The sequence below is a fragment of the Carassius carassius genome, chromosome 15 (genome assembly GCF_963082965.1).
Source record: "Carassius carassius chromosome 15, fCarCar2.1, whole genome shotgun sequence".
Taxonomy (NCBI): Eukaryota; Metazoa; Chordata; class Actinopteri; order Cypriniformes; family Cyprinidae; genus Carassius; species Carassius carassius.
In genome coordinates, this window is record NC_081769.1 from 13,720,325 (window position 1) to 13,745,715 (window position 25,391).

General features: G+C 37.9%; 1 protein-coding gene across 1 annotated transcript; it reads right to left on the bottom strand.

The window, feature by feature from the left end:
- Positions 1 to 2,292: 2,292 nt before the first annotated feature.
- Positions 2,293 to 24,201, bottom strand: jazf1b (JAZF zinc finger 1b). The gene is made up of 5 exons (XM_059567482.1): positions 23,993 to 24,201; positions 10,454 to 10,526; positions 5,801 to 5,997; positions 5,105 to 5,274; positions 2,293 to 3,120 (listed from the first exon to the last, which is right to left on the bottom strand). Exons 1-5 carry the CDS (start codon positions 24,105 to 24,107, stop codon positions 2,944 to 2,946), a joined length of 732 nt encoding a protein of 243 aa, XP_059423465.1. The 5' UTR covers positions 24,108 to 24,201; the 3' UTR covers positions 2,293 to 2,943.
- Positions 24,202 to 25,391: the final 1,190 nt, after the last annotated feature.

The following is a 25,391-nucleotide window of genomic DNA, read 5'->3' on the forward strand; positions in this document are numbered from 1 at the left end:
CTGTAATTATTATTATTATTGGAAAGTGTTGAACATACTACAGTTTTAAATAACTATTGTTAACTAATTTAGGTTTTTGAAGTTGTAACACCAGAATTTTTACTATAAATCTATCACAAAAAACAATATGTGACCATGGACCATAAAACCAGTCATAAGGGTCAAGTTTTTGAAATTGAAATTCTGAATAAATAAGCTTTCCATTGATGTATGGTTTGTTAGGACAGGACGATATATTTGGCCGAGATATAACTATTAAAAGATCTGGAACCTGAGGATGCAAAAACTTATTGAGAAAATCGCCTTTAAAGTTGTCCAAATGAACTTCTTAGCAATGTATATTACTAATCAAAAATTAGTATTTTTATACCATATACAATGTATATATACATATACATACACATACATACGTATACACATACAGTACAGACCAAGTTTGGACACACCTTCTCATTCAAAGAGTTTTCTTTATTTTCATGACTATGAAAATTGTAGAGTCACACTGAAGGCATCAAGGGCTATTTGACCAAGAAGGAGAGTGATGGGGTTCTGCGCCAGATGACCTGGCCTCCACAGTCACCGGACCTGAACCCAATCGAGATGGTTTAGGGGTGAGCTGGACCGCAGACAGAAGGCAAAAGGGCCAACAAGTGCTAAGCATCTCTCGGGGAACTCCTTCAAGACTGTTGGAAGACCATTTCAGGTGACTACCTCTTGAAGCTCATCAAGAGAATGCCAAGAGTGTGCAAAGCAGTAATCAAAGCAAAAGGTGGCTACTTTGAAGAACCTAGAATATGACATATTTTCAGTTGTTTCACACTTTTTTGTTATGTATATAATTCCACATGTGTTAATCCATAGTTTTGATGCCTTCAGTGTGAATCTACAATTTTCATAGTCATGAAAATAAAGAAAACTTTTTGAATGAGAAGGTGTGTCCAAACCTTTGGTCTGTACTGTATATGTATATATATATATATATATATATATACATACATACATATATACACACACACACACATATATATATGTGTATATATATATATATATATATATATATACATATATATATATAAATCTATATCTATCTAATATATAATATATAATATATATATATATACTTTCCTCTATCCTTATACTAAAATTTACCATGAAGAAAAAAAGGCATAAAAAAGGCAAAGCATATCAGAGGCCAATTTAATATTTAAAATCAGGTTTACATTTATGAAGCAGCTTTTTTATATATATTTTTTTAGTTTTGTTGCAGAAAATGTCACCAGTTCCAGAACAACCCCTGTTGTCTGACTTCATTACATGTAGGAACACTGTTGTCCAGAAACTTAAGAAAATATAATTTACAGCAGTCACATCTAAATACATTAAGTACACAATATATCAAATACTTCCCTCTGTCCTGGCAGTGTAATACTCTTCCAATGTTCCACCTAAACCGATACTGCAGTTCCAACAACATTAATGTCCATGCAGTGATGTCATCATGAGAGATTGGCAGGCCCTGATCTGGCCGGCATCTCTGGAGGATCTAGCGACTCTTCATTTATACCACCCACAATCCAAAAGCAAACCAAATCAAGCACCTTTCTGATTCAAGGTATGTGTCCACACTTGAATCTCTTTGGGTTGTGACTCTACATCATGCCAGATACCGGTTAGGGGTATAAAAGTCACACGGATTCATCAGAGCCGAGCCAGAATCAGGATGGATACACAATCTGAATAACTTGGCTACACATATACTGTACTGGAATGCTGTGGTGTACCACAATTCAAAGGCAACCAGTTTCAATAATCTCACATCTAACAAGTAAACTGGAGGTATAATGAAATAATTAATTATTTCCCTTAGCAAGAAAAAAAAGGAAAGAACCTCAGAAAGAGAGACCTCCAAAGCGCCATATTAGTTTTTAGAATTTCGCAACTGACTTGGCAATACAAAATGAGCTGAACAGGTTGGCAGCTGGTCAATACAAAGTGCTTTAGGTTCTTCTCCAGATTGCTGTTCTAGAACGGTCCGGCCACAGCGGACCTGGGAAGAGTGTAACAGCCTATTCTAAAATACTATCAGATCAGGATTATGGTTTTGGAATGCTGGTGATTTGTCACCTGAGAGTCATTTGGTGCTCAAACTCTAAACTTTTCTGAGATTAACGGAAATGGTGAAAGCACTACCGAAAACTGCACATCCATATCAATATCGTCATCTCCTAAATTCGGTTGAAAATATACAAAATAAAACTTGGGAATAAAGTATAATTATAATTATATAATTAAAATGTATGAAATTTATAGAATATTTAGTTATACACACAATATGTAGCTGTGAATGTTGCTTATACAAGGTAGATAAAGATTCAGACTATTCAAAGCTTTCCTATCTTTTGTTTTTCTCACACAGAGACTCGGGTTCACTCACGCGAGTCACCTTTCCAAACATACTGTCAGTCTAAGCACCTCGCATCGAAAAATAAAGACGTGGAAAATTAAAAGATTAAGCAAATGTGCAAAAATACAAAACCGTGAACGCTAATAAGATACAAATAAGCAAAGGAAATAATAAAAGCATGCAATTCAAAGTATAGTGTTTTGATAGAAGGTTGAATAAAATCCTCCTCATGGAGGTACGGAATGATACAGGGATCCGGGAGTCTTCCTTGAGGAAGAGAAATATAAAAAGATTCAAGTTTCCTCCTCATGAGGAATGAAAAGGGAGGTGAAGGAGACTTACTCTTAAAAGAGAAAAGTAGACAAACTGTCCTCCAGACTATTTTTTTTTGGATGTCCTCCAAAAAACCGAGGACAAGATGGGTCAAAGGCAGAGTTGGAGTAATGGACGGCCAAAGCTGCTGGTGCGGATGGATGTGGAGGTGTATATACATGTGATGTGTGTGTGTGGGGGGATGTGGAGGAGGATGTTGGCACTCTCTACTGCTGCATCTTGCGGATGATGTCGGCAGAGACGGGCGGGTGGAAGTTGATGGTGTGGTGTCGAAGCCCCTGAGAGCTTTTGTAGCTTTTACCACACCGGCACTTAAAGGGCTTCCGAACGCGGATCTGACTGCGGTGGCCGTTCTTGGCGTGGTACTTAATACCATTCACATTCTGCAGAGAAGAGTAGAAACAAGAGAAGCATTGTCCAGGTTAGACAATAACTGACTACACAGGAAAAACGAAAACTAATCACTGCTGCATTTCGATTCAATTTATAGTAAGTTTTTACTGGTTCACGAAAAGAAGTGTGACTGAAATTGAAAATTAAATAATAATATTTGTCATTTATTTATCAAAAAAAAAATGGCACCATTTTGTGCTGTATTTAATTTATTAATATTAAATAACTATCTCTCTCTCTATATAGGTTATATTTAATATTAATAAAATAATTAGTAATTATATAATGAAAATTACTGTTAATTTCTTTTAAAAATCTTACAGACCCTTTGAAGATGTTCATATTAAATAAATTTTTATCTGATCAGGCATTACAAACACAGGAACCCCTGGAGGTGTCACATGATACTATATATATATATACACACACACACACACACACACACACACATTTATATATACACATATACATATATACGGTATATATATATATATATATGTAAAATGCAATTTAATTTTTCAAATAATTGTTCTTTTGAACTTTCATTATGGTTTCCACATAGATATTAAGTAGTACAACTGTTTTATTATTGTTATTGTTGTTTAATTATTGTTAATAATACAAAAATGTTTCTTGAGAACCATATTACAGCATATATAATTTATTTATTTTTTTAAGTATCATGTGACACTGAAGCTTGGAGTAATGACTGCTGAAAATTCAATTTTGTATCACACAAATATATTACATTAAAAAAATATTTGAATAAAATTTAAATAACATTTCACAATACTGTTTTTCTTGTATTTTTGTCAAATGTATGCAGCCTTGATTAAAAATAAAAAAAAATGTAACATTTGCATATAGGCTAAGCTAGCAGGCTAACTGGTTAATGCTAGCTAAGCCACAGTAGTTTGTTGAGTGTTTAGCTCGTAATACATAAGCTTAAACATCTATATTTACACAATCTGTCTGTAATAAAAGTTCAGATGGCAAACGTCATGAAGCGACTTTCTAATCAGGAAGTAAAAATAGTACATATTAAAAGTACTTTCAGCCAGTGAAATAATTTTGTGATCCTAGATGAAGCACAGTGTACATGATTTTACAATTCACTTATTACAAGTTTTAAATTCCATATTTATCAATAATCTGAAGGCAAACAAAACGATCTGTGCGTAAAAATGCGCTTTAATAATTCCAGACATAAAAAGCATCCAGTGTTGTGTGAAATAATAAGGAAAAGCATCAGCTGCTTGACATCAGTGGAGACCAGGCACACACTGAACCCAAATAAACCCAAATCAGAGCCACATCTAACAGTACATCTGAACACGCAGAGACACCCTCGTGGCTGTCATCATCCATTTCCTCTCCCTCTTATTGAATGCGGCTCACAAAGGCTGCACATCATTTATCTCAGCAGCCAGAACCAGATGGCGGTGGAAAATCTCATAAAACGCACAGGCCTTCAGTGGACTGCATGTATGCCTTTAAAATGTATGTCAAGCTTCCAGCTCTTAGTGTTAATAAACTCTTTCTGACTGCTAAACATTGAGAGCCCAGCATTGATTGTTTGATCATATTTGTGCCACTGGTGATTGCTATTGTTTATGATTACAGATGTGTGCTGTAAACCTGCTTTTTGGTGAATGAAATGAAATAGTGAAAAGTAATCAGCTTTAAATAATGGTGCTAATAGATTTGGGGTCTGTAAGAAGAAATTTCTCCTCAGCATCAAATCAGCATATTACAATGATTTGAACCGTGTGACACTGAAGAAAAGTCAGCTGTCCCATAAAAATATATATAAACATATTACATAAAAATGTTTTTTATTTATTTATTTTTATCATTTTAAGGAATTTTTGTGTTGCATGCTTTCCATGCTGTCAGGATTTCTCTAGTCTTCAAAAAATATTCACAAACCTACAGTAAACAGACAAATGAGAGTAGATATCTAAGTCATTTTACCTTGTATCTCTTTTTGCAACCAGGCACGGGACATGCGAACGGTTTCTCATCACCGCCGTTCATGCACATGGAACTGAGGATGGATTCAGAGCTAATGGCACGTTCGGTGGTCCACGACTCGTCGCTGTCAGACTCTTCGTATTCTGCTTCCTCCTCATCATACTCGCTGCCTGAGAGTGCAGAACAAATAATCATTCAGTAACTGCTCATGTTATGACACATCAGAGCTTTCAGATAATTAACCACTACACCACTAGAACAACAAAACCGCATTTCCCATCAGCCACCGCAGCAGACACACAATAGCTTTTAGGAAAACTGGTAGAGTTATCTTTCTCACAGTACTGTGCCCAGCCAGCAAAGTGTTTGCGTTTTATGAGAAAGAATCTGGAAGGCATAAGAAGGTCTAAGCGTTAATGCACAGCAATAGTATGATACAAGCAATTTGGAGACTATTTAGTTTTTGTTCCAAACCCACACAAATAAAATCCTTAAAACATTTAATTGTGGGAGAGAGAGCACATGTTGCTCTAGAGAGGGCCATGGGAAACTGCAGCGATGAAAAAAACTCTCAATGTGATTACTGGATTATCTATAACAAAAGAACATCAAACACTATGCACTGCAGGGCCAATAGAGTTATTACCAAAATTCATCTTTCTAGGAAACTTAATAAGCGAGTTCCTAAAGAAGTACCTGTGGGGGTGCTGCTCCTGAATGAAGAAGAGGGCGTGATGGGCGGAGTCACGGGTGGGGTCAGGTTGCCGCTGTTGTGACGAGGGGGCGTGGCCACGCTGTTGCGTGAAAGGCTGCCCGTCAGAGAGAGTGACAGCTTTGGCTGAACTTTCTTCTTCAGAGACTCATGCTCCCGCCGTGCTGCATCTGTCACAAACCTAGAGAGGGAAGTGAACTTTTATTAGATGAAGTTCTTAAACTGATTCACAACAAATTATAGCAAACTCAAAACAAAGACTTATTGCCTATTGGGAAGCCGAACATGTAAAGTTACAGTCATAAACTAAAATACTCTAATCCAGCCACACAAACTTCAGTACATTTGCCATCACACTTTCTGAGCAATTAATTTCCATGACATTTCTAGCTGTATGGTATTACTGGATACAACAACAACAAAAAAGTATAAAGACTGTGCTCACAAAGACTTTCCATTCGATTAAATTTACTCACTACAAAAAGCTACCTGATGTTTCTGAGACAAAACAAAATTCCAGCCCTTTATCTGTCCACTATAACTGAAAGTAAAATACATTGATAAGATACAGTCTCTGAGCACAATGTAGCAATGAAAATAAGCTGGTAAAGAAAAAAGCCTGTAGCAACAAAATGAAGTGCATTTGCATTTACAACCTACTGGAAGAACTCAGGTTAATCATCATGTTTTTGCACTAATATATTAATACATTACAATAATACATTCATTTACCTTTTTTTAGTTCTCAATAAATATATCAGCCAAAAACTTTAGTATTAGGGGTGGAAAGGTGGGCAATGTTTTTTTGTTGGTGTTGATCAGTGTACACCTGTTTAAAAGCTTGCAGTCGGTAGGGATTTTAAGACATTTAAAGTGTTATTAAGATTTCCATTGCAAATAAAAGCTGTTTTTTTACATTTTCTATTCCACAAAGAATCCTAAAAAAAGTTTCATGGTTTCCACAAAAAATAAACAGCATCAACATGAGAAGACCGTACAGGCATATTATGTAAATATAATATTTCCCAATATTACCATGTACAACAGCATAATGTTTTTGATGTATTTTTGATCAAATAAATGCAGCCTTGCTGAGCATCAGAGGCTTCTTTCAACAACAAAAAAAAAAACCTTTTAAAACTTCTGAATGGTAGTGTATAGTGTATATTGCCAAGGCCGATATATCTTTTCAAATATTGGCATTGGTCGAGAAGTTTTTCTGCTAGGCCGATGTGTTTGAGGAGGGACTTTTATTTTGACGTCGCTGAGAAAGGCAGTGCCTGAGCAGTGAGCACACAGAGCTCACACTCTCCCTAAGGTTCACTGTCGTTACTTCTGTCTAATAGGGATAGAAGTCGGTCTAATAATCAGAACGGTTAAACAAAGGAATGAATGTATACAAAAAGTATTACAATGATTGCTTTTATATTATTAGTAACAGAAAGGCAAACATTATAATACTTTCTCGTTTGCCGTCAGCATTAAGAAAATACGCATTTATATCATTTAAACAAATCTTTGAATGGCTAATCAACATTTAATTTCACAAACCTTGCGAACTTAGTCGAATCCAGATGTGAGATCTTGTGAAGTGTGCATCTTTATCCATCATGATTGCGTGTTCTCTGCCTTACGTTCGGTCCGTGTGAACTGAATGCTTTACACTTTAAACTCTTTTTTTTTTATTATTATGCTGCACTTTATGCATTTGCCCACTGTCATATTCATGTAATTTTCTCTGTGTGCTGTATGTAAAATGACTGTTACCCTGGTTTTATTTGAAAAATATGATTCTCGATGCCCACAAACTTCCCAGAATACTGAATGCCCTGTTGGTTACAGTGTTTACTTCCTTTTTAATTATATTTGTATTAAATATTTATGTATTTGTACAAATTATTTGTCATCTGAAGTATAAGTATGTTTATTTTGCATATTTATTTTTTTCCTCGATTTTCAAATGATTTAAAATTTGTTAAATATTAATAAAAAATTATAATAATTATATCGGCTTCATAATGACTATTGGCCCCCCTGCTTTCCAAGATATCAGCATCGGTCGACCACTACTAGTGTACATGTATGAAATAGTAGGTTAAAGCTGGTTCAACTTTATTAAACATGTCTCAAGACACTTGCGTTTTGTTCCTTTCTATCAGTTGCACTCCATTTATCAGTTTCTGAATGCAATAATTATGTCCTGTGAGTAAATCCCCCAATTCTCTCCAAACAAGAGTGATGTGCATGTGCATATAATGTCCCAAATTGAACTATTGCTACTAGTTCCTGCAATACAAATGAACCATCTGTTATAAGTCTGTCATGATTCAACTGCTTCAGTGAGGTATTAGCCACCTTACTAAAAAGCATTCACTCCAGCATATTTTGTTGTATTATAAAACTGTCAGGGAATGTATGTAATAAAGCATACATGCTCACACAGACATTATTAAAGCTGGTGTGGAATTAGCAGATTACCAGCAGAAGCCACATAAAGCAGTAAGAGATGGACAAAATTGTCTCCTCTGTTACACAAAAATATCCACCAACATTTGGCCTATTAAAGCTGTTTAACACTGAAACTGCTTTCTGTCTCTTAGCTCGGAGTATTCTTACACAATTAATTACAGCTTCATAAACTAACCAGATCCCTAAGAGGATGTAGAGGAGGACTTGACCATACAGCCGTTTTCCAAAAACTACAGAATCCCATTAAGGATAATACTGGAATGCTCTCAGATTAATTTTTGTCATTTGGTTTCTTTTGTAGAGTTTCAAGATTGAAAAACCCTTCACATCCCTTCACACTGGTTTTTTCCCCTCAGCATTTAGACAGGTTCGTATAACCCTTCTACAGTACTTAAGAAACCCACCCTTAACCCATCTCTTTTAGAGAACTAAAGACTGGTTTCTTTTCTTCCTTTCATTGCAAAAACACTTGAATGAGCTGTGTTCAACCAAGTCTCTGTCTTTCTCACACAGAACAACCTCCTTGACAGCAACCAGTATGATTTCAGAAGTGGAAATTCAACTGCCTTGGTCTCAGTTGTTGAAACCCTTAGACTGGCAAGAGCAGATTCCAAATCTTCAATACTCATCTTGCTGGATCTGTCCGCTGCTTTTGACATGGTTAACCACCAGATCCTCGTGTCAACCCTACTGGCAAAGGGCATCTCAGGAACTTCACTCTAGTGGTTTGAGTATTATCTCTCAGATAGGTTCTTTCAAGGTATCTTAGAGAGGTGAGGTGTCAAAGTTGCAACATACTGTTAAAAAAATTAATATCTTGAAAGCACCGTAATTCGCTTTGGATAAAAGCTTCTGCTAAATGTAATTTATTATATATATTTTCTGGGGTGCCTCAGGGCTCTGTTCTTGGACCACTTCTCTTCTCTGTCTACATGACATCACTACGTTCTGTCATTCAGAAACATGGCTTTTCATACCACTGCTATGCTGATGACACTCAACTCTATTCCATCCTGATGATCCAATGATAGCTGCTTGCATCTCAGCTTGTCTAACAGACATTTCTTGCTGGATGAAGGACCATCACCTTCAACTCAACTTTGCCAAGACCGAACTGCTTGTGGTTCCATCAAATATATTGTTTTATCACAATTTCACCATTGATTTAGACACATCAACCATAACTCCTCCTAACCTTGGAGTTATGATTGATCATCAGCTGACTTTCTCATACAACACTGCTAAAACTGTCCGGTCCTGCAGATTTGCTTTATTCAACATCAAGAAAATCAGGGCCTTTCTTTCATGCTTCACAACTCCTTGTTCAAGCTCTTGTTCTGTCCAGGCTGGACTACTGCAATGCTCTCTTGGCAGGTCTTCCAGCCAGTTCTATCATCAAACCTTTACAATTAATCCAGAACGCGGCAGCAAGATACATTTTTAACGAGCCGAAAAAAATGCACGTCACACCTCTGGTTATCAATTTGCACTGGCTACCAATAGCTGCTCGCATTAAAATTCAAGGAATCAATGTTTGCCTACAAAATCACCACTGGATCTGCAGCCCTTTACATAAATTCATTACTTCAGACTTATGTGCAAAAAATAATATGGATGTCAAAGGGGACCAGAAACGCACATTGGTTACAAACATTCTTCAAAAAAGCATAAGAAAGAAACTCACAGGTATGAAACAATTTGAGGGTGAATAAATTACAAAAAAACAGAATTTTCATTTTTGGTGAACTATCCCTTTAATGTTTACCATGCCTTATTATTATGTTTTATCTGTATATTTGCATTTTGTTTTTAATACATGGTGGTGGAAAGCCAAAAGCAATTTACATTGTGGACAATAAAGAAAACTAAAAGATTTAATTTGACATCTACCAAAAAGGACACCTACGTTGACACTTAACAGAAAAAAGGAGTGTTAAATTCATATTATCATTTTTTTTGAGTAAATGCTGTAGAATATACAAATATTTTTATTTATAAAATAAATAAACAATACACAGCACATTCACACACATATTGATGACATAGATCTATCTCTCTCTCTCTCTCTCTCTCTATACAATAAATAAAAACATTTGTAAATAATACCACAAAATCTAAAATCATAATTTTTCACACCATAAAATCTAATTATCTCATGACTTATGTACCTGTTAACGTAGCTGAGGGCGACATATGTGGGCTGCTGCAGTTCCTGTTTCTCCAACACGCGAGGATCTGTATCTAAACAAAACAGAGAGATGAATAATTCACTGACTGACAAAGACACCACAACACACCACAAAAGAACAACCAAGAGCACTTTGAGGCTTTAAGGGTTTCTGTAGTATAACAATAAACTCTAAACAACATTCACAAAAATAATATATAGCTAAAACTCTTCGGGTGACAGCAGTGTTGTTTACCTGTTTAAAACTGTGTCACCCCAGAGAGTCATTTAGTGGCATTAGAGTCAGTGAGTTTGTGGAAGCTTACGTGTCATTGCCAGAGTGAAGCAATTACTTTATTGTTAAAGTCATTGACTTTCAAACTCAATACTAGATTCTGCCACACAACAAGTCCACAATCACTTGCAGATGGCAATTAACTCCATTAATCAAGTTTTTTTTCATTAAACTCTACTTAGTGGCAGAATAAATCCGCACTTCTGCATGGGAGAGAGATCGGACTGGGCTATGAAGAGCGTATTCAATAGCTGTTTGGTAAAACTTGAGACAGCCATTTGGTTAGTGTCACACCACACCACACTGAACGAGCTTTCTGCCATTCCTCCCAGATGTGCTCATTTTCTAAGCAGGGCCACCCAGATCACCCTCCAACTGGATCCAATGCCCACACGCCAGGGCAAAGATGGTTTTATGTCTGGTTTTTAGTTGTGCATATTAAAGAGTCGACTTCAAAAATAAAGATATCTGTTTTGGGGCTTTTCTGTCAAAACTGCTTCTGCTTCTATGTGGTCAATGCTGTCATGAAGCTGCACCACTGTGGACTACACTGCCACCTTATGGCGAATGTAGATATACATGCATATAATATATAACACACACACACACTTTTTTCCTAAATTACAGACATAATCATTCAAGGTTGAGTTAGTTTGTTCACTTGCTGTTATTTTAGAATCTATTCGAACATAAACTAGCTAAAATGTCTCCAAACAGCATCTCATTCCCTGAAAGCGCAAAAATCTGCTTAATGTCCCAGCAACTGTAACGTCCCTTCTGTGGTTGGCGTTGCCCGCATACCAGCAGCTATGCCAGGGTAATAGTTTTCAGATGCCTGTCTCTCCGGGCATTCTCCAACACCATTAACACGAGCAATGCCAAAACACAGTTTCATCTAATGAGCCTCCCTTGTGCAGCCCCTGTGATGCATCTCAGTGCCTCTTTTTATGCCTCTGCTGTGAGTAAACACATTTCTTTCTGCCCCATTTAACCTGAAACACATTTGTCTCAGCTCTTAGAAACCACGTGTCACTCCACGTGTCAGAACTGTGATTCTGGCCAGCGTGGCATCATCACACACTCACTCCGGCTCGGCCACCTTGTAATTACGCAGGCATGCAGATGCTGCCACCTGGTTGTTACACCGTGGCGATGCCAAAAAGGCAATTCCTAACTATTTTACATTTTGGAGAATTGGTGGGCAAAGACCTGTTCACACATTAGGGGTAGAAGGGTACATCTATGGCCACCAGGGCTTATTGGGTATGCTTACATTTATATTGTGTCATTTTGTTATACTGAACAACAATAATTAATGTATTTGCATTATTGTAAGGGGGAGGTTTAGGGTTGGGGTAGATGTAGACCAGTGTTCTCTAACTAAATTCCTGGAGGGCCACAGCTCAGCAAAGTTTAGCTCTAAATCACAACTGCTTGGAAGTTTCTAGTGATCCTGAAGAGCTTTATTAGCTGGATCAGGTGTGTTTGATTAGGGTTGGAGCTAAACTCCAGGTACTGAGTCTGAGACCAATGGTGTAGACATTAATAAAACAGAATGTTAAAGATAGCTAAATTAATTGTTATTTTATGGCAAGATTTTTCATCACTTCCGGCGGTAGCTGTATCCTTTCTAGCCACAGCTCTGTTCACACAAACAGAAAATTATTTTCACATGCAATGTGTCTGTTCAGACCAATGCGGAAGTAATGGTGGGTCTGAATGAACATGCAGTCTCTGACAGTAGTTGGCGTTTATAGAATAACAGAAATACAGCGTTATGGAAGACTAATCAGTCTTCTATTGATCACACATCTTGACACATGATACAAATCTGCAGTTCACCAAATGTTGGAACTAGCGAAATTTGCACAAAGGTGTAGTTCGCGAAACTTGCACAAAGGTGTAGTTCCCGTTCATGCCCACTGACGTACAGGTTTAGGGGTTGACCGTTACCGTACAAATAATAATTTAAAAGTATGTTTTCTCATGAGACTGAATTGTGATGACATTGGAAAAACATTACTTCATTTAGCAATTGTGTATTAATTTGTTCAATGTGAAACATTCAAAAACATACGTTTTTTTAGAAAAAAGTAAGCAGAAAGGTCCATCCCTAAACATAACCATCACTGAGGTGTAAGCAGATCATATGAAAAGGTACAAATGACATTGTTCCAATTAGATTGCACTGATTTTTTTAGAGACAATGTTGTTATATGAACCATTTTGGGGTTGGTTTCAGTTGCCATTTGAACGCTGGGCTTCCTAAAGGGCAGGTAGGATGCAGGCGTGTCGTTCCACGTTGGTTTATTGTTTAAAGCTTTCAGCTCGGCCTGCACCTCAGCTAAAGTGTTTCATTAGCATTGATTTAACTACTGCGAGAAAGACCCCACACCTTTCTGCCAAACACACACACAAAAGATGCATTAGGCACCACACTGTTCCTTTGCCAAGCAAAAGGAGTTTTGTATGTGTGCATTTGACCCGTGCAAGGGAAAAGCCCCAGAAGAAGAGCTGCATATAGTCACACACACATGGATCAATCCACACACACACTCCGTAAATCACACACAGAATTGCCCGGGCTCCTTAGGGCCTGAAGTCACTAATGGGCCCCAGAGCTGCTGCCTACCAGGACCCCATTACAGAGAGAGGTGGTCCACAAGTACACAAACAGGTGGTCTACCATGGTGGTCTCTCTCTCTCTCACACACACACACACACACACACACACATGCACATTATTTCACTACTGCTCAAGACCTAGGAAGACTTTCAGTTTGAAGAGATAAAGGAAAGGGTAAGCAGAATATCCTAATAACAGACGGATATAGGTGTTTGGTTAGATCAATTACGCTAACAATTATCTGCATTATCTTTGTTTAAATTTCAAAATCTGCTGAAATTTTTGTCCACGTTTTTTTTTACATTTTAGTGAATTAAAGAGATAGTTCACTCATAAATGCAAAGTCTGCTAATCCTTCAATAATCATCATATCATTTCAAACATGTTTGACTTACTTTCTTCTGTGGAACATAGAAGATATTCTGAAGAATGTTGATAACCAAGACATTTTGGTTACCATTGGAAAAAAAAAAAATGTTTGTTTAAAAAATTTATGATTTTACTGAAGTAAGAAAGTCAAACAAGTTTGAAAATATACTGTATTACATATATATCTGCATATCAATATTATATTACGGTCATTTTGGCCCCTTGCTCTCTAGATATTGGTACTGGCCATTAAAAACTATTAAAACTATTACTTTTACAACTATTAAAAAATTCTAAAGATTACCAGCAAAATATGCATTTTGAACATGACAAGCAGTGTGATTTATTGATGCAGAGATATTAAAATTCTGCTTGATAACAATGCAGGGATAATTATTTGCATGTTTTGGCTGATAACCGAAACAGACCATTGCAATTTTATACCATTTTGTTTAAACAGTAACAAAAATAAACAAACCATTTCAAAAACTTTTCAGTAGTAAAATGGATTTTTAGTTTGGGTTTTGCATGAGATTAACAGTTTTATAATGTGAATGAATGTTAAATGACATTAAACGCAAAAATAATAAGCATGCATAATAACATTTCCAATATTGACACATAAATTGAAAAATCCCAGTGGAGAATTTATAAGGTACCAATATATCATGCATCCTGTGTGATTTAGTGTATGAAACTGATAACACATTTCAGATCCACACTGCAACTGATTGTGTAGTTGTGTGAATGTGTGTTTGTGTCGTCTTGCACTGGCTGCATTTTTCAGCCCAGCTGGAGATCTAGTCATTACTGTATTCTCTACACACGCACTGTTTTTTCCCCACCCACAATCCTCATTTTACTCTACCAGACACATTAGGGTAAAAAAACTCCACCTACTCAAAGCATTATGGGAAACCATGTTTTCGATATTGTGATATATTTACACCAGGCAGAGTGGTTGCATCCTATGTGGCTAAAAGAGGATCATTATTCCCTTCAAAAAACTGTGGAGAAAGAAGTCACGCTGGATTACATCAGCAAAAACACTCCAGGATCCAAACCGCACTAGTAGCTGCTGCTATGTAACCTCTTGTCATTCAGAAAATACAACATTTAGCTGCTCCTTTGAGAATGGGTGGTCTTGTACAAGTGAACATCACAACACACACATCCAAAACACACAGACACACACGTTCTAAATCAGTGGCAGCCCCCTGCCACGAGTAATCCAGGTAATATCAGCTCTTCCTGTCATTAGCTGGCCTGCACTGGGTTTGGATGGAGGGCTGGGAGGGAACGGGGTGTTGGTTTGAGGTAATTAGGTCCACCAGGTGCAGCTCTAGGGGCAACAGTCTCTGCTCAAATTTATTATTTCCGATGGAATTTTTTTTCCATGCCATTCCAGGAGCACTCAATGTGGTGAAGCTCAGAGGTTCATTGTTCAGAGGCCTGTAGAGCTGGCATCTTGAAAGCAGAGGACCTCTTCAGGGTTATTAAAGTTAACTAAAACCATTAAAAATAAATGTTAACTTAAAATAAGGAAAAACTTTTATTTCCATGTTTAACAAAGTACTAAAATAACTAAAAATAAAACCAAATATGAATGAAAACATAGTTTAGTAAACATAATTCTGAAAATAAAACTTGAAATTATATAAAAAAATATAAAATAAAAACTGGACCTCTATCCAAAATGGTGGAGATAAATAAAAAAAAAAACATATTTTTAAAAACAGAATAAATAATAATAAAACAAAGCACATGCTTTTTTTCAGCACATGGCGTAAATTGTATTTTTTATGATAGTCTCCAAACACCAGGAGGATTTAAGCTAGCTAAACACTGTAGTCGCAGCTAGAATAATTCTGTACGCTGTAACCCATTCACCTCCCTAAATCATCTCAACGTCATATTAACACTTTTAATGTGAAACCCTCGGAGGCCGCAACCTGCCAGTTTTGAATTCACAATTTTAAGAGCTGGAAGTCAAAAAAGCATCGCATAAATTGTCACATCCAGCGAGAGTCTCGGAGGGATCCATCGTAATAAATATAACAATCAAACCCTAGAGAGCGTTTTAACCACAAACTCGAATTTGCTTGAAGACGGAGGATAATTCAAGGTGATAAAATATTACAACCTTAAAACTTCACAAGCTCATTTGCTGTAAGCAATGAGGCCTATCGGCAACATTTCTCCACCCGACCTCGCAAATCTCTGTTCTGGTAGCATGCCATCGCCCCCTATTGGTCACAAGAGCATCTGTCAATGAACCCACCTCACCCGGTAGAATGTGAGCTTTGTTTAGCCAGCCGTTAATTAAAGCAGAGAATGTTTTTAGCAGCAGGTCCCCAGATGAAGAGGAAGAGAGGCCAAAATCGCCCATCCCACTTTGTAATTAGGCTTGCTCCAGGCATATGTAGGGCCATGCCAGATTTCACACCTCGCCAGGAGCAAGGCTGTGGGTGAGGGAGGGGTTCCATGGGACACTAATTGCCTCATTACTGCGCAATAAGTCACTTTAGCCAAACTCTCCTTTAGGTAACACCCCGGACACATGCGAGATGTGCGATCAGAGAGCAGAAGAGCTATTAAAACAAGCTCAGCTCAGGTCAGCTGCCTGGAATTGATCAACCTCCATCTCATCCAATCAGAGAATGGGCCACCACAAAGTGTTGACACATTTAGTTTAGATGTAAACATGATGGTCCTGAGGGCAATTTAACCTGGTACATAAATCCTATGGTGAAAATAAGCTAAACAAAGGCAGTCCATTTTCAGAATGACTGGTTTAAGAGTGCTAAGTGGAACGGCAATGTTTTTCTAGGTCATTTTATTTGGTTTGAGTGGGGCTCTTGTGTATTGCCATTGTGGCAATTTTGTATAGCCTGCTCTCAAACATTTAGCCACAGCAATACCACATCACACATACACACACACATGCAAAACAGCCATATTGGAATTTAAAAGGGCTAAGCAGTAATTTTTTGCTAGTTAAAAAAGCTTTACACTCAAAGGAGTGAACACTTTTGGGAAATATCATAAACATTTTGTCCATTCACATGCATCAGTTTTCTATCAAATCTTGTTTTCTCTCTCTCTACATCGCCCCGTCACGGGAGCTGCCATGTTGACATTACAAGACCAGCTGTGTCATAAAATTTACAGTTACTATACTACTAATAGTATGAATTGTCAGTTATCAGTTAGTAAAGAAACTTCATTCCTCCAGGCCAACAGGTGTCAGTATAAATTCCTATTCAAATGAATAACTGCCAGATAAGCTTAAGCCAAAATTTACCGGCTGCATCTGAAAGCTTATACAGCTAACTTGTTGCCTTGCTGACTTCAGACAATAGCTGCTTTCACACAGTAATACCAGTAAATTGCTATAAAATTACCAAAATGCATTATTAATACATTAATACATCAAATACAGGTAAATTAAATGTCATCATTTGTTAATATGGATGTTTGTTGATGTTCTCATTTTTTTGTCAGATGTCCACATTTATGCAGCTGCTTTTGGGCCAGAGACATCATATGACTTCAAACGGAAAGTGAAAATGACATGACATACAGCCAAGTATAGTGACCCATACTCAGAATTTGCGCTCTGCATTTAACCCATCCAAAGTACGTACATACGTACGCAAGCAGCAGTGGGCAGCCAATTATGCTGCGGCGCCCAGGCAGCAGTTGGGGTTTTGGTGCCTTGCTCAAAGGCACCTCAGTCGTCGTATTGCCGACCCGAGACTAGAACCCACAACCTTAAGATTAGGATTCAAACTCTCTAACCACTAGGCCATGACATCCCCCTACAGTTAAAAAACATCTCAGCTTTTCAGAATGACGCAAGCGCACCAGGTCATGTGAAAAGAACCAACTGAATCAGCTTCGAAAATAAATCTTGCAGCAGAGTTACAGCAAGGGTTTTTCGGTGGTGGAAATCCATTACTGAAATGTCCTTGTTGTAATGGAGATCGCAGCTGATGGATGCTTAGCAACGACAGACGCCTCAGGAGCGCAACTGCCCGAGCGCTTTGGAAAGAAGGGCACACGTGTGTGTGTGTGTGTGTGTGTGTGTGTGTGTGAACTCACTGGGCGCGTTGACACACGCAACTACACGCCTACAGACATATTTAGCTGACCAAGCCAAACGAAGCGAGCGAAAAGTAGGCCCATTTCGAGAGAAAGGGCAACGAAGTTACTTGCTAGATATGCTACGCGGTATTAAAATAAAGCAGTAGTGCAAGTACAATGATGTATCACTTGAGACGCAAACATCCAAAAGCAAATGAAAGGCGCTTCCTAAAGCTGGTCTCTCTAGCGAGACGTTATCTCTTTATTCCCGAGACATTTGTGCCATCGGAGTGGGTGTTTTCTACCACGGGCTGTCCACAGGCTGCGCTCCAGACTAACCCCACATCATGACATGTTCATTTTTTTTGTATAAAATTTGAAAAAAGAAATTATCGCGGCCGAAAAAATTATTGAGCTAATTTTTTTCATCGTGCGATTAATTGATTTATCAACTATCGCTACAGGCCTACTTGTAACTGCTCATGCCGGTAATCTCGTTTCGCGTTCACACAGAGCACATTACTGGTAATGTTACAACTTCTCAAACCGGTAAATTGCCAGAACGAATTTACAGGTATTTTTTAAAGGATCCAGTTCACAAATGATCTCTTAATGGTAATCCACCGGTAATTTACCAGTAGGGCTGCAAATTAAATTGCAAAGGCAATAAATCGCGATTAGGCAGAAGCTGTGATTGTCATGCATATCTTTCAGTGAAGAACAGTTCTGTGATCAGCAGTAAATCTCCATCCGAAGGCCAGAGGGCACTCTCTCACTGAAAAACCAAATATGCCCCAAAGAAGAAACCCAGGAAATGGCTATTGCTGCAGCTAAATAAACAGATTTAACTGCTTTTATTTATTCAATGTGACCACGGTGATATATGGTTTATCTGTGTTCTTATTATTATAATTTTCATTATAATAAAGTATATCTGTAATTAAATGCTAATTGACATAGCCTTTATCAATGATTAGAATACAATTAAATATGGTGTGTCTTAATTATTCTGTGTAAGAAGCCACATCATTTCACAGAAGGATTTATTTCAAACACTCAACTGGTGTTATGAAGTGATTTTGGAGTAAAAACATGTTATTTAGTGTGGTATTTTCACGTGCTTTCAGATGGAGCACCATTTACCACATGACAGAATCAGCTGTCATTATCGCGAACGATTTCATAATCCTAAGATTATATCGTCAGCGATTAAGAATGCGATTTTGCATAGCTTGTCAGAGAACTAAGGCTCTTTGTAGTAAATGCTGCTCCACCTGAAAGCAGGTGATAGAGATTTACTACTAATCACAGAACTGACTTTTGACAAAATGTGCATGACAATCGCGATTAATGGCGTTCAATTAATCATGCAGCCCTATTCACCAGTAAAGACTTCGACATAAAAAATGTCGGCATCCATCTAAAAAGCTCTATGACCAGAGACATTAAAATGCAGATAAATCAACTTTCAGTGCAAGGCTCATCGCCTTCCATTGTCAATTCCGCTCATTCCTGTTGAGTGTCCTTAATCTGGCAACTCGTGCAAGCGTCAAGTTTGAGGAGAAGGGGGCAGGAGAAACCACTCTTATATATTTTGAATGTGGACTGCAGTACTCTTTTTTTTAATCGCTAGCTGTCATATTACATACTGCAACTTTAAAATTAACAGGAATGTTGGGGCACTGACCAGCTGGTGGCACCTAAGGCAACCACCTAGGCTGTCTATGCCAAGAAACAGCTCCGATCTCTAGGTAAAACATCCAATCACTCTGTGATTCCACTTCAGAATAATACCACACAACTGCTCATAGGGTGCATGAACCCAAATCACTGATTGGGCCTAGTAGATGCATTAAAAATAATATATAGAAGTGTAAAGGTGAATATAATTTGTGCAAATGCATTTTGTCTTAAGAACTAGGTCAACTGCAGATGATTTAAAAGATTATGCAATGTTTAGTATGCAAAATTTACCCTCACTGTATCTTCAGTATGATCTTTATGACCTATATGTAAAATGTCTAATTTGAATTTCGCTTTGTCTCTAGAAATCAGGTTTCTTCTTACAAATTCACTCAATGCAGGCTCTTGCCAGAGTATATTGAATATGTAGTCCAACGGTGTTAAATTACATCAGCAGAGTCCAGATCCAGCCCTAGAGTTATTCCGATTCCGATACTAGTATCGGAAATAACACCGATACCACAACAAATTCTGGCATCGGCGAGTACATGAACCCATATACCGATCCGATACCATTTTCTTAAACAAGACCTAATTATGACCGCTAGCTTTGCCTAACCACTGCACGGTTCTTCTTCGCTGCTCAGAATGCATTGCAAACACAGGAAGTTGTGCTGTGTTGCCACAAGCAACCCGTTTAGAGCAGTAAAGAAGAAATGAAAACGCGTTAGCAGCACTGATCTATATATGACTGGATCGCTCATCGCGTTCTAAACTGCCAACAGACAGTGAAGCCGCTTCTATATTATAGATCAGTGGTTAGCAGTATGTCCGCTGTAGTGTTGTAGTCTCTGCCGTGTGTCACTAAGTGAGTAACGTGGTTAAACGTTTTTAATTAAGCTACTGTTGTAGCCTACCGTAGATTTAGCTATGTCTCTAATAATAATATGTCTCTATTAATAATAATACGTCTCTATTAATAATAATAATTATGCCTAGACGGTTGCTTGTTTTTTACTTGTTTTGTTGTAAAGAGGTTAACTGATTAATATATCATTTTTTATATTCCTAGACTTATTGCAGTTTTTTTATACAGTTATATTGTAAAACTAAAATACCTTTTTTTAGTTTGCGGTGTTAGATTTTTGGCTGCATTTGAAGTTCTTTTTCGCTTAAGAAAATAAATAATATTACTGTCAAATTCATGTCAGATAATAAAAATACTGTAATAAATACAGTAGTTCACCATGTATTTGTTCATGTTTTATTAAGGGATAAGTCTGAAGCACACCATAAAATAATTCTAGCAATTTACACAGGGCTAGTAGTATATACAGCTGAATTTTCAGATACACACCCAGGTATCGGATCAGTACTCGGTATCGGCCGATACCCGAGCCCAGGTATTGGAATCGGTATCGGGAAGAGAAAAAGGGTATCGGAACATCTCTATCCAGCCCCCATTGACTGAGATTTCCATCAGCACTATAGAGACTGAATCAAGTGACCGTAATGAAAAAGATATCACGAGAGCATTTTGATTATGGCAGACAGGTATGTAACATTTATTTTTTTAGCTGTGCTCAAAGTAAACCTGCATTCAGTTTCATGCTATGCTTACATTTTTGGACTTCTCAGTCATCATGTGTTGTTAACTTTTGCTACATTTCTGTGTCCAACAGCCAGAAAAAAACAGAAAGCACTATTGATTTTGTGCAAAACTGTAACAACACATTTCATTTATTACACATTTACAAGCACACATCCATACATTTATTTCTATATTAACATAGCCTTAACACTAATAGTGATTCAGTGGAACAATACAGGCTAAAAGTGACTTTTATAAAGTTACAAAAAAATTATATTTCAAATAAATGCAGTTATTTTGAACTTTCAATTTAAATAATCCTGGGGAAATGTATTTAATAACTGCAACTTTATATCTCACTTTACTGCAACTTTATTTCTTATACATTTGACTATTTCCTATAGTATGACTATCTTTTGATAACAAACTTTTATCTCGTAATGTAAATATTTCATGTAACTGTGACTTTGTTTTTCTAATTGCAACTTTATGTCTCATAATTTCAAGTGTGTATCTTACAGTGGTGTTACATAAATCTCTATTTCTCATTATTATTATTAGTAGTAGTTGTAGTATTGTATCTTACAATGTGACTTATTTTAACCTTTAAAACAACTACTTTTTTATTTATTTTTTATTCAAAGAAAACTTTGAAATCTTTGTGATAAGACATTTGAGATCTAATGGCTCTGAAATTCAAGCCACCATAGTGTCATATTTCATACAGGACATTGTGTAATAGTGGATTAATGCATACAAACCATAGGCCTCCTCACGATTCAGTAGGTGAACACCTACAGTCGTGGCCAAAAGTTTTGAGAATTACATAAATATTGGAAATCGGAAAAGTTACTGCTTAAGTTTTTATAATAGCAATTTGCATATACTCCAGAATGTTATGAAGAGTGATCAGATGAATTGCATAGTCCTTCTTTGCCATGAAAATTAACTTAATCCCAAAAAAAACTTTCCACTGCATTTCATTGCTGTCATTAAAGGACCTGCTGAGATCATTTCAGGAATCGTCTTGTTAACTCAGGTGAGAATGTAGACGAGCACAAGGCTGGAGACCATTATGTCAGGCTGATTGGGTTAGAATGGCAGACTTGACATTTTAAAACGAGGGTGATGCTTGAAATCATTGTTCTTCCATTGTTAACCATGGTGACCTGCAAAGAAACACGTGCAGCCATCATTGCGTTGCATAAAAATGGCTTCACAGGCAAGGATATTGTGGCTACTAAGATTGCACCTAAATCAACAATTTATAGGATCATCAAGAACTTCAAGGAAAGAGGTTAAATTCTTGTAAAGAAGGCTTCAGGGCGTCCAAGAAAGTCCAGCAAGCACCAGGATCGTCTCCTAAAGAGGATTCAGCTGCGGGATCGGAGTGCCACCAATGCAGAGCTTGCTCAGGAATGGCAGCAGGCAGGTGTGAGCGCATCTGCACAAACAGTGAGGCCAAGACTTTTGGAAGATGGCCTGGTGTCAAGAAGGGCAGCAAAGAAGCCACTTCTCTCAAAAAAAAACATCAGGGACAGATTGATCTTCTGCAGAAAGTATAGTGAATGGACTGCTGAGGACTGGGGCAAAGTCATATTTTCCGATGAAGCCCCTTTCGGATTGTTTGGGGCATCTGGAAAAAGGCTTGTCCGGAGAAGAAAAGGTGAGCGCTACCATCAGTCCTGTGTCATGCCAACAGTAAAGCATCCTGACACCATTCATGTGTGGGGTTGCTTCTCATCCAAGGGAGTGGGCTCACTCACAATTCTGCCCAAAAACACAGCCAAGAATAAAGAATGGTATAAAAACACCCTCCAACAGCAACTTCTTCCAACAATCCAACAACAGTTCGGTGAAGAACAATGCATTTTCCAGCACGATGGAGCATCGTGCCATAAGGCAGAAGTGATAACTAAGTGGCTCGGGGACCAGAATGTTGAAATTTTGGGTCCATGGCCTGGAAACTCCCCAGATCTTAATCCCATTGAGAACTTGTGGTCAATCTTTAAGAGGCGGGTGGACAAACAAAACCCCACTAATTCTGACAAACTCCAAGAAGTGATTATGAAAGAATGGGTTGCTATCAGTCAGGATTTGGCCCAGAAGTTGATTGAGAGCATGCCCAGCAGAGGTACTGAAAAAGAAGGGCCAACACTGCAAATACTGACTCTTTGCATAAATGACATGTAATTGTCGATAAAAGCCTTTGAAATGTATGAAGTGCTTGTAATTATATTTCAGTACATCACAGAAACAACTGAAACAAAGATCTAAAAGCAGTTTAGCAGCATTTTGATATATAATATTTATGTAATTCTCAAAACTTTTGGCCACGACTGTACTTGCATAGTCATCTGATCCCAGTGCTTTTGTGCATTTAGTCGTTTAGCTTAATAATGCATTTCTGCCATGACCATTGCTTATTATTATGACGCATAATGGCCATCCACACCACACGTAACCGTTACCTTCAACCATACTAAGGAAGCTCTTATGCTGCATTAGTTAACAAGCATTTAATCACTTTTGTATGGAATTTAATCCCCATAATTCATGCATTTCGTGTTTATAAGCTGCTCTGAGCTGGTGAGATTGACAAATCTCCACGAAGCTCCGCGTCTGCGGGCCTTGCGCAGAAAATAACATTCCCACTGTAGCACTAACGCTTGTGTTTACGCGTTCAGACGATAACGTTATATTAGTTTGAAGCGGTTTAACGACGCCCCAACGTGTTCATATTTAGTGCTATCGACACCTAAAATCGTCCCGTAATCGAGCAAAACTCACCGAAGTCCCATCACTTCATACCTAGCAACAGCGCCGCTGCGATGCAGGAAGTGGAGCGCGAGCTGCAGCGGCACAAGTGTGCTACCGCGAGCGCACTTACCGATGTGATTACCCTCGATGTGCACGATGAGCTCGGCCAGCGACTCGAAGTGCAGCCCGCAGCCCCCGAACTGGCAAATGTTGGAGAAGAAGGAGGCAGCGGCGATGCCTGTCATGGTCTCTGCTACATTGAGCAGCAGCAGCACGGCTCGAGCGGAAAGGAGATAGCGCGCGCGCACGCACGCACGCACCGTCAGACAGACAGCGGCGGCAGCAGCTGGAGCAGCGCAGCACGAGAGAGAAAGAGAGGAGGACCCAACGCGTCATACTGTATTGTGATTGGGAAATAATGTCAAATTGGACAGTATAACTATACAGAATTTATTTTGTCACTTAATGAGGGAAAATAAAAACTTATTTGCTGAGCCATATGAGCTATGCCCTGGTGTGACATCATATAGGTGGGCGGCATGTTGCAATCTTTGACGAAACCGACGAGAGCCAATGAACGTTTGATATCGCTGCCATAAAACTTGTTGTAAAACTTCTTAACGGCACATTTTTAAATAGTTACTATAGCTACAGAGGAAGGAGACATATTGCCAATGAATTTGGATCTGTTTCTCACACCAAGCATAAAATGGATACAGGATTTAAATAAAAATACTTTCATGATCATTTTATTTAATGCTTGTGCATGACAGCATACTAATAAAAATGATGTGCCCCCATTCTCTAATATAGATCAGCATGTCCCAAAAATTTATTAGTTAACCAAATAAATATTACATGATAATGTGAAATACTCTCTCTCTCTCTTTATTTTCATGTAAGGATTCTAAGATTATTTGTACCAAGAATAATAATATGAAATGTAATAAAATTATAATTAAGTGCAGTTTAATGCACTTGACTGATTTGCTCAATTTTTAAATTATAATGTTTCATTCTGTTTTGACTTGCCATTTCAAAGACTACATTTAACAATACTACACTGTACATTAAAATGTATGTTATCATTTAACCATTATCATGCAATATTGTATTTATCTTATCATGGGTCACATAATATGCTGCCAGATCTTAGCCTGATTTGGACCACATATCACCTGACTGATCTGGGCCACACTCCTCCCATCAACAATCGGCCCTCATGTTGTTTGCAGGATCCCTGCCATGCCGTCATTGTCACACATGGCCCAGCTCTGGCTGAAAGGGTACATGCCATTGCCGAAAGGAGGCAAGCAGTGTTACCTTGAGGCCACATGTGGGCCAAGTCCATTTGCTATGTGGGTAGTAAACCTGAGTGCCGCGCGCTATTTTGCTCAGATTTCATTTCCTTCAGGAAAGCGAATCATCTGTGCCCTAGGAAGCCATCTTGTGTTCTCTGCGGTTTTTCTTCAAGCAGTGTTTAATCCTCTTTGCGTACGCAATGAGTCAACGGAAGGTAAGAGCCGTAT

Coding starts and splice junctions, on each gene's coding strand:
- jazf1b (XM_059567482.1), bottom strand. CDS start 24,107: ATGACAGGCATCGCCGCTGCCTCCTTCTTCTCCAACATTTGCCAGTTC. Junction 10,527..23,992: donor CATCGAGGGTAATCACATCG/GTAAGTGCGCTC, acceptor TGTTTTGTTTAG/ATACAGATCCTCGCGTGTTG. Junction 3,121..5,104: donor GTTGCAAAAAGAGATACAAG/GTAAAATGACTT, acceptor TCTTCTCTGCAG/AATGTGAATGGTATTAAGTA.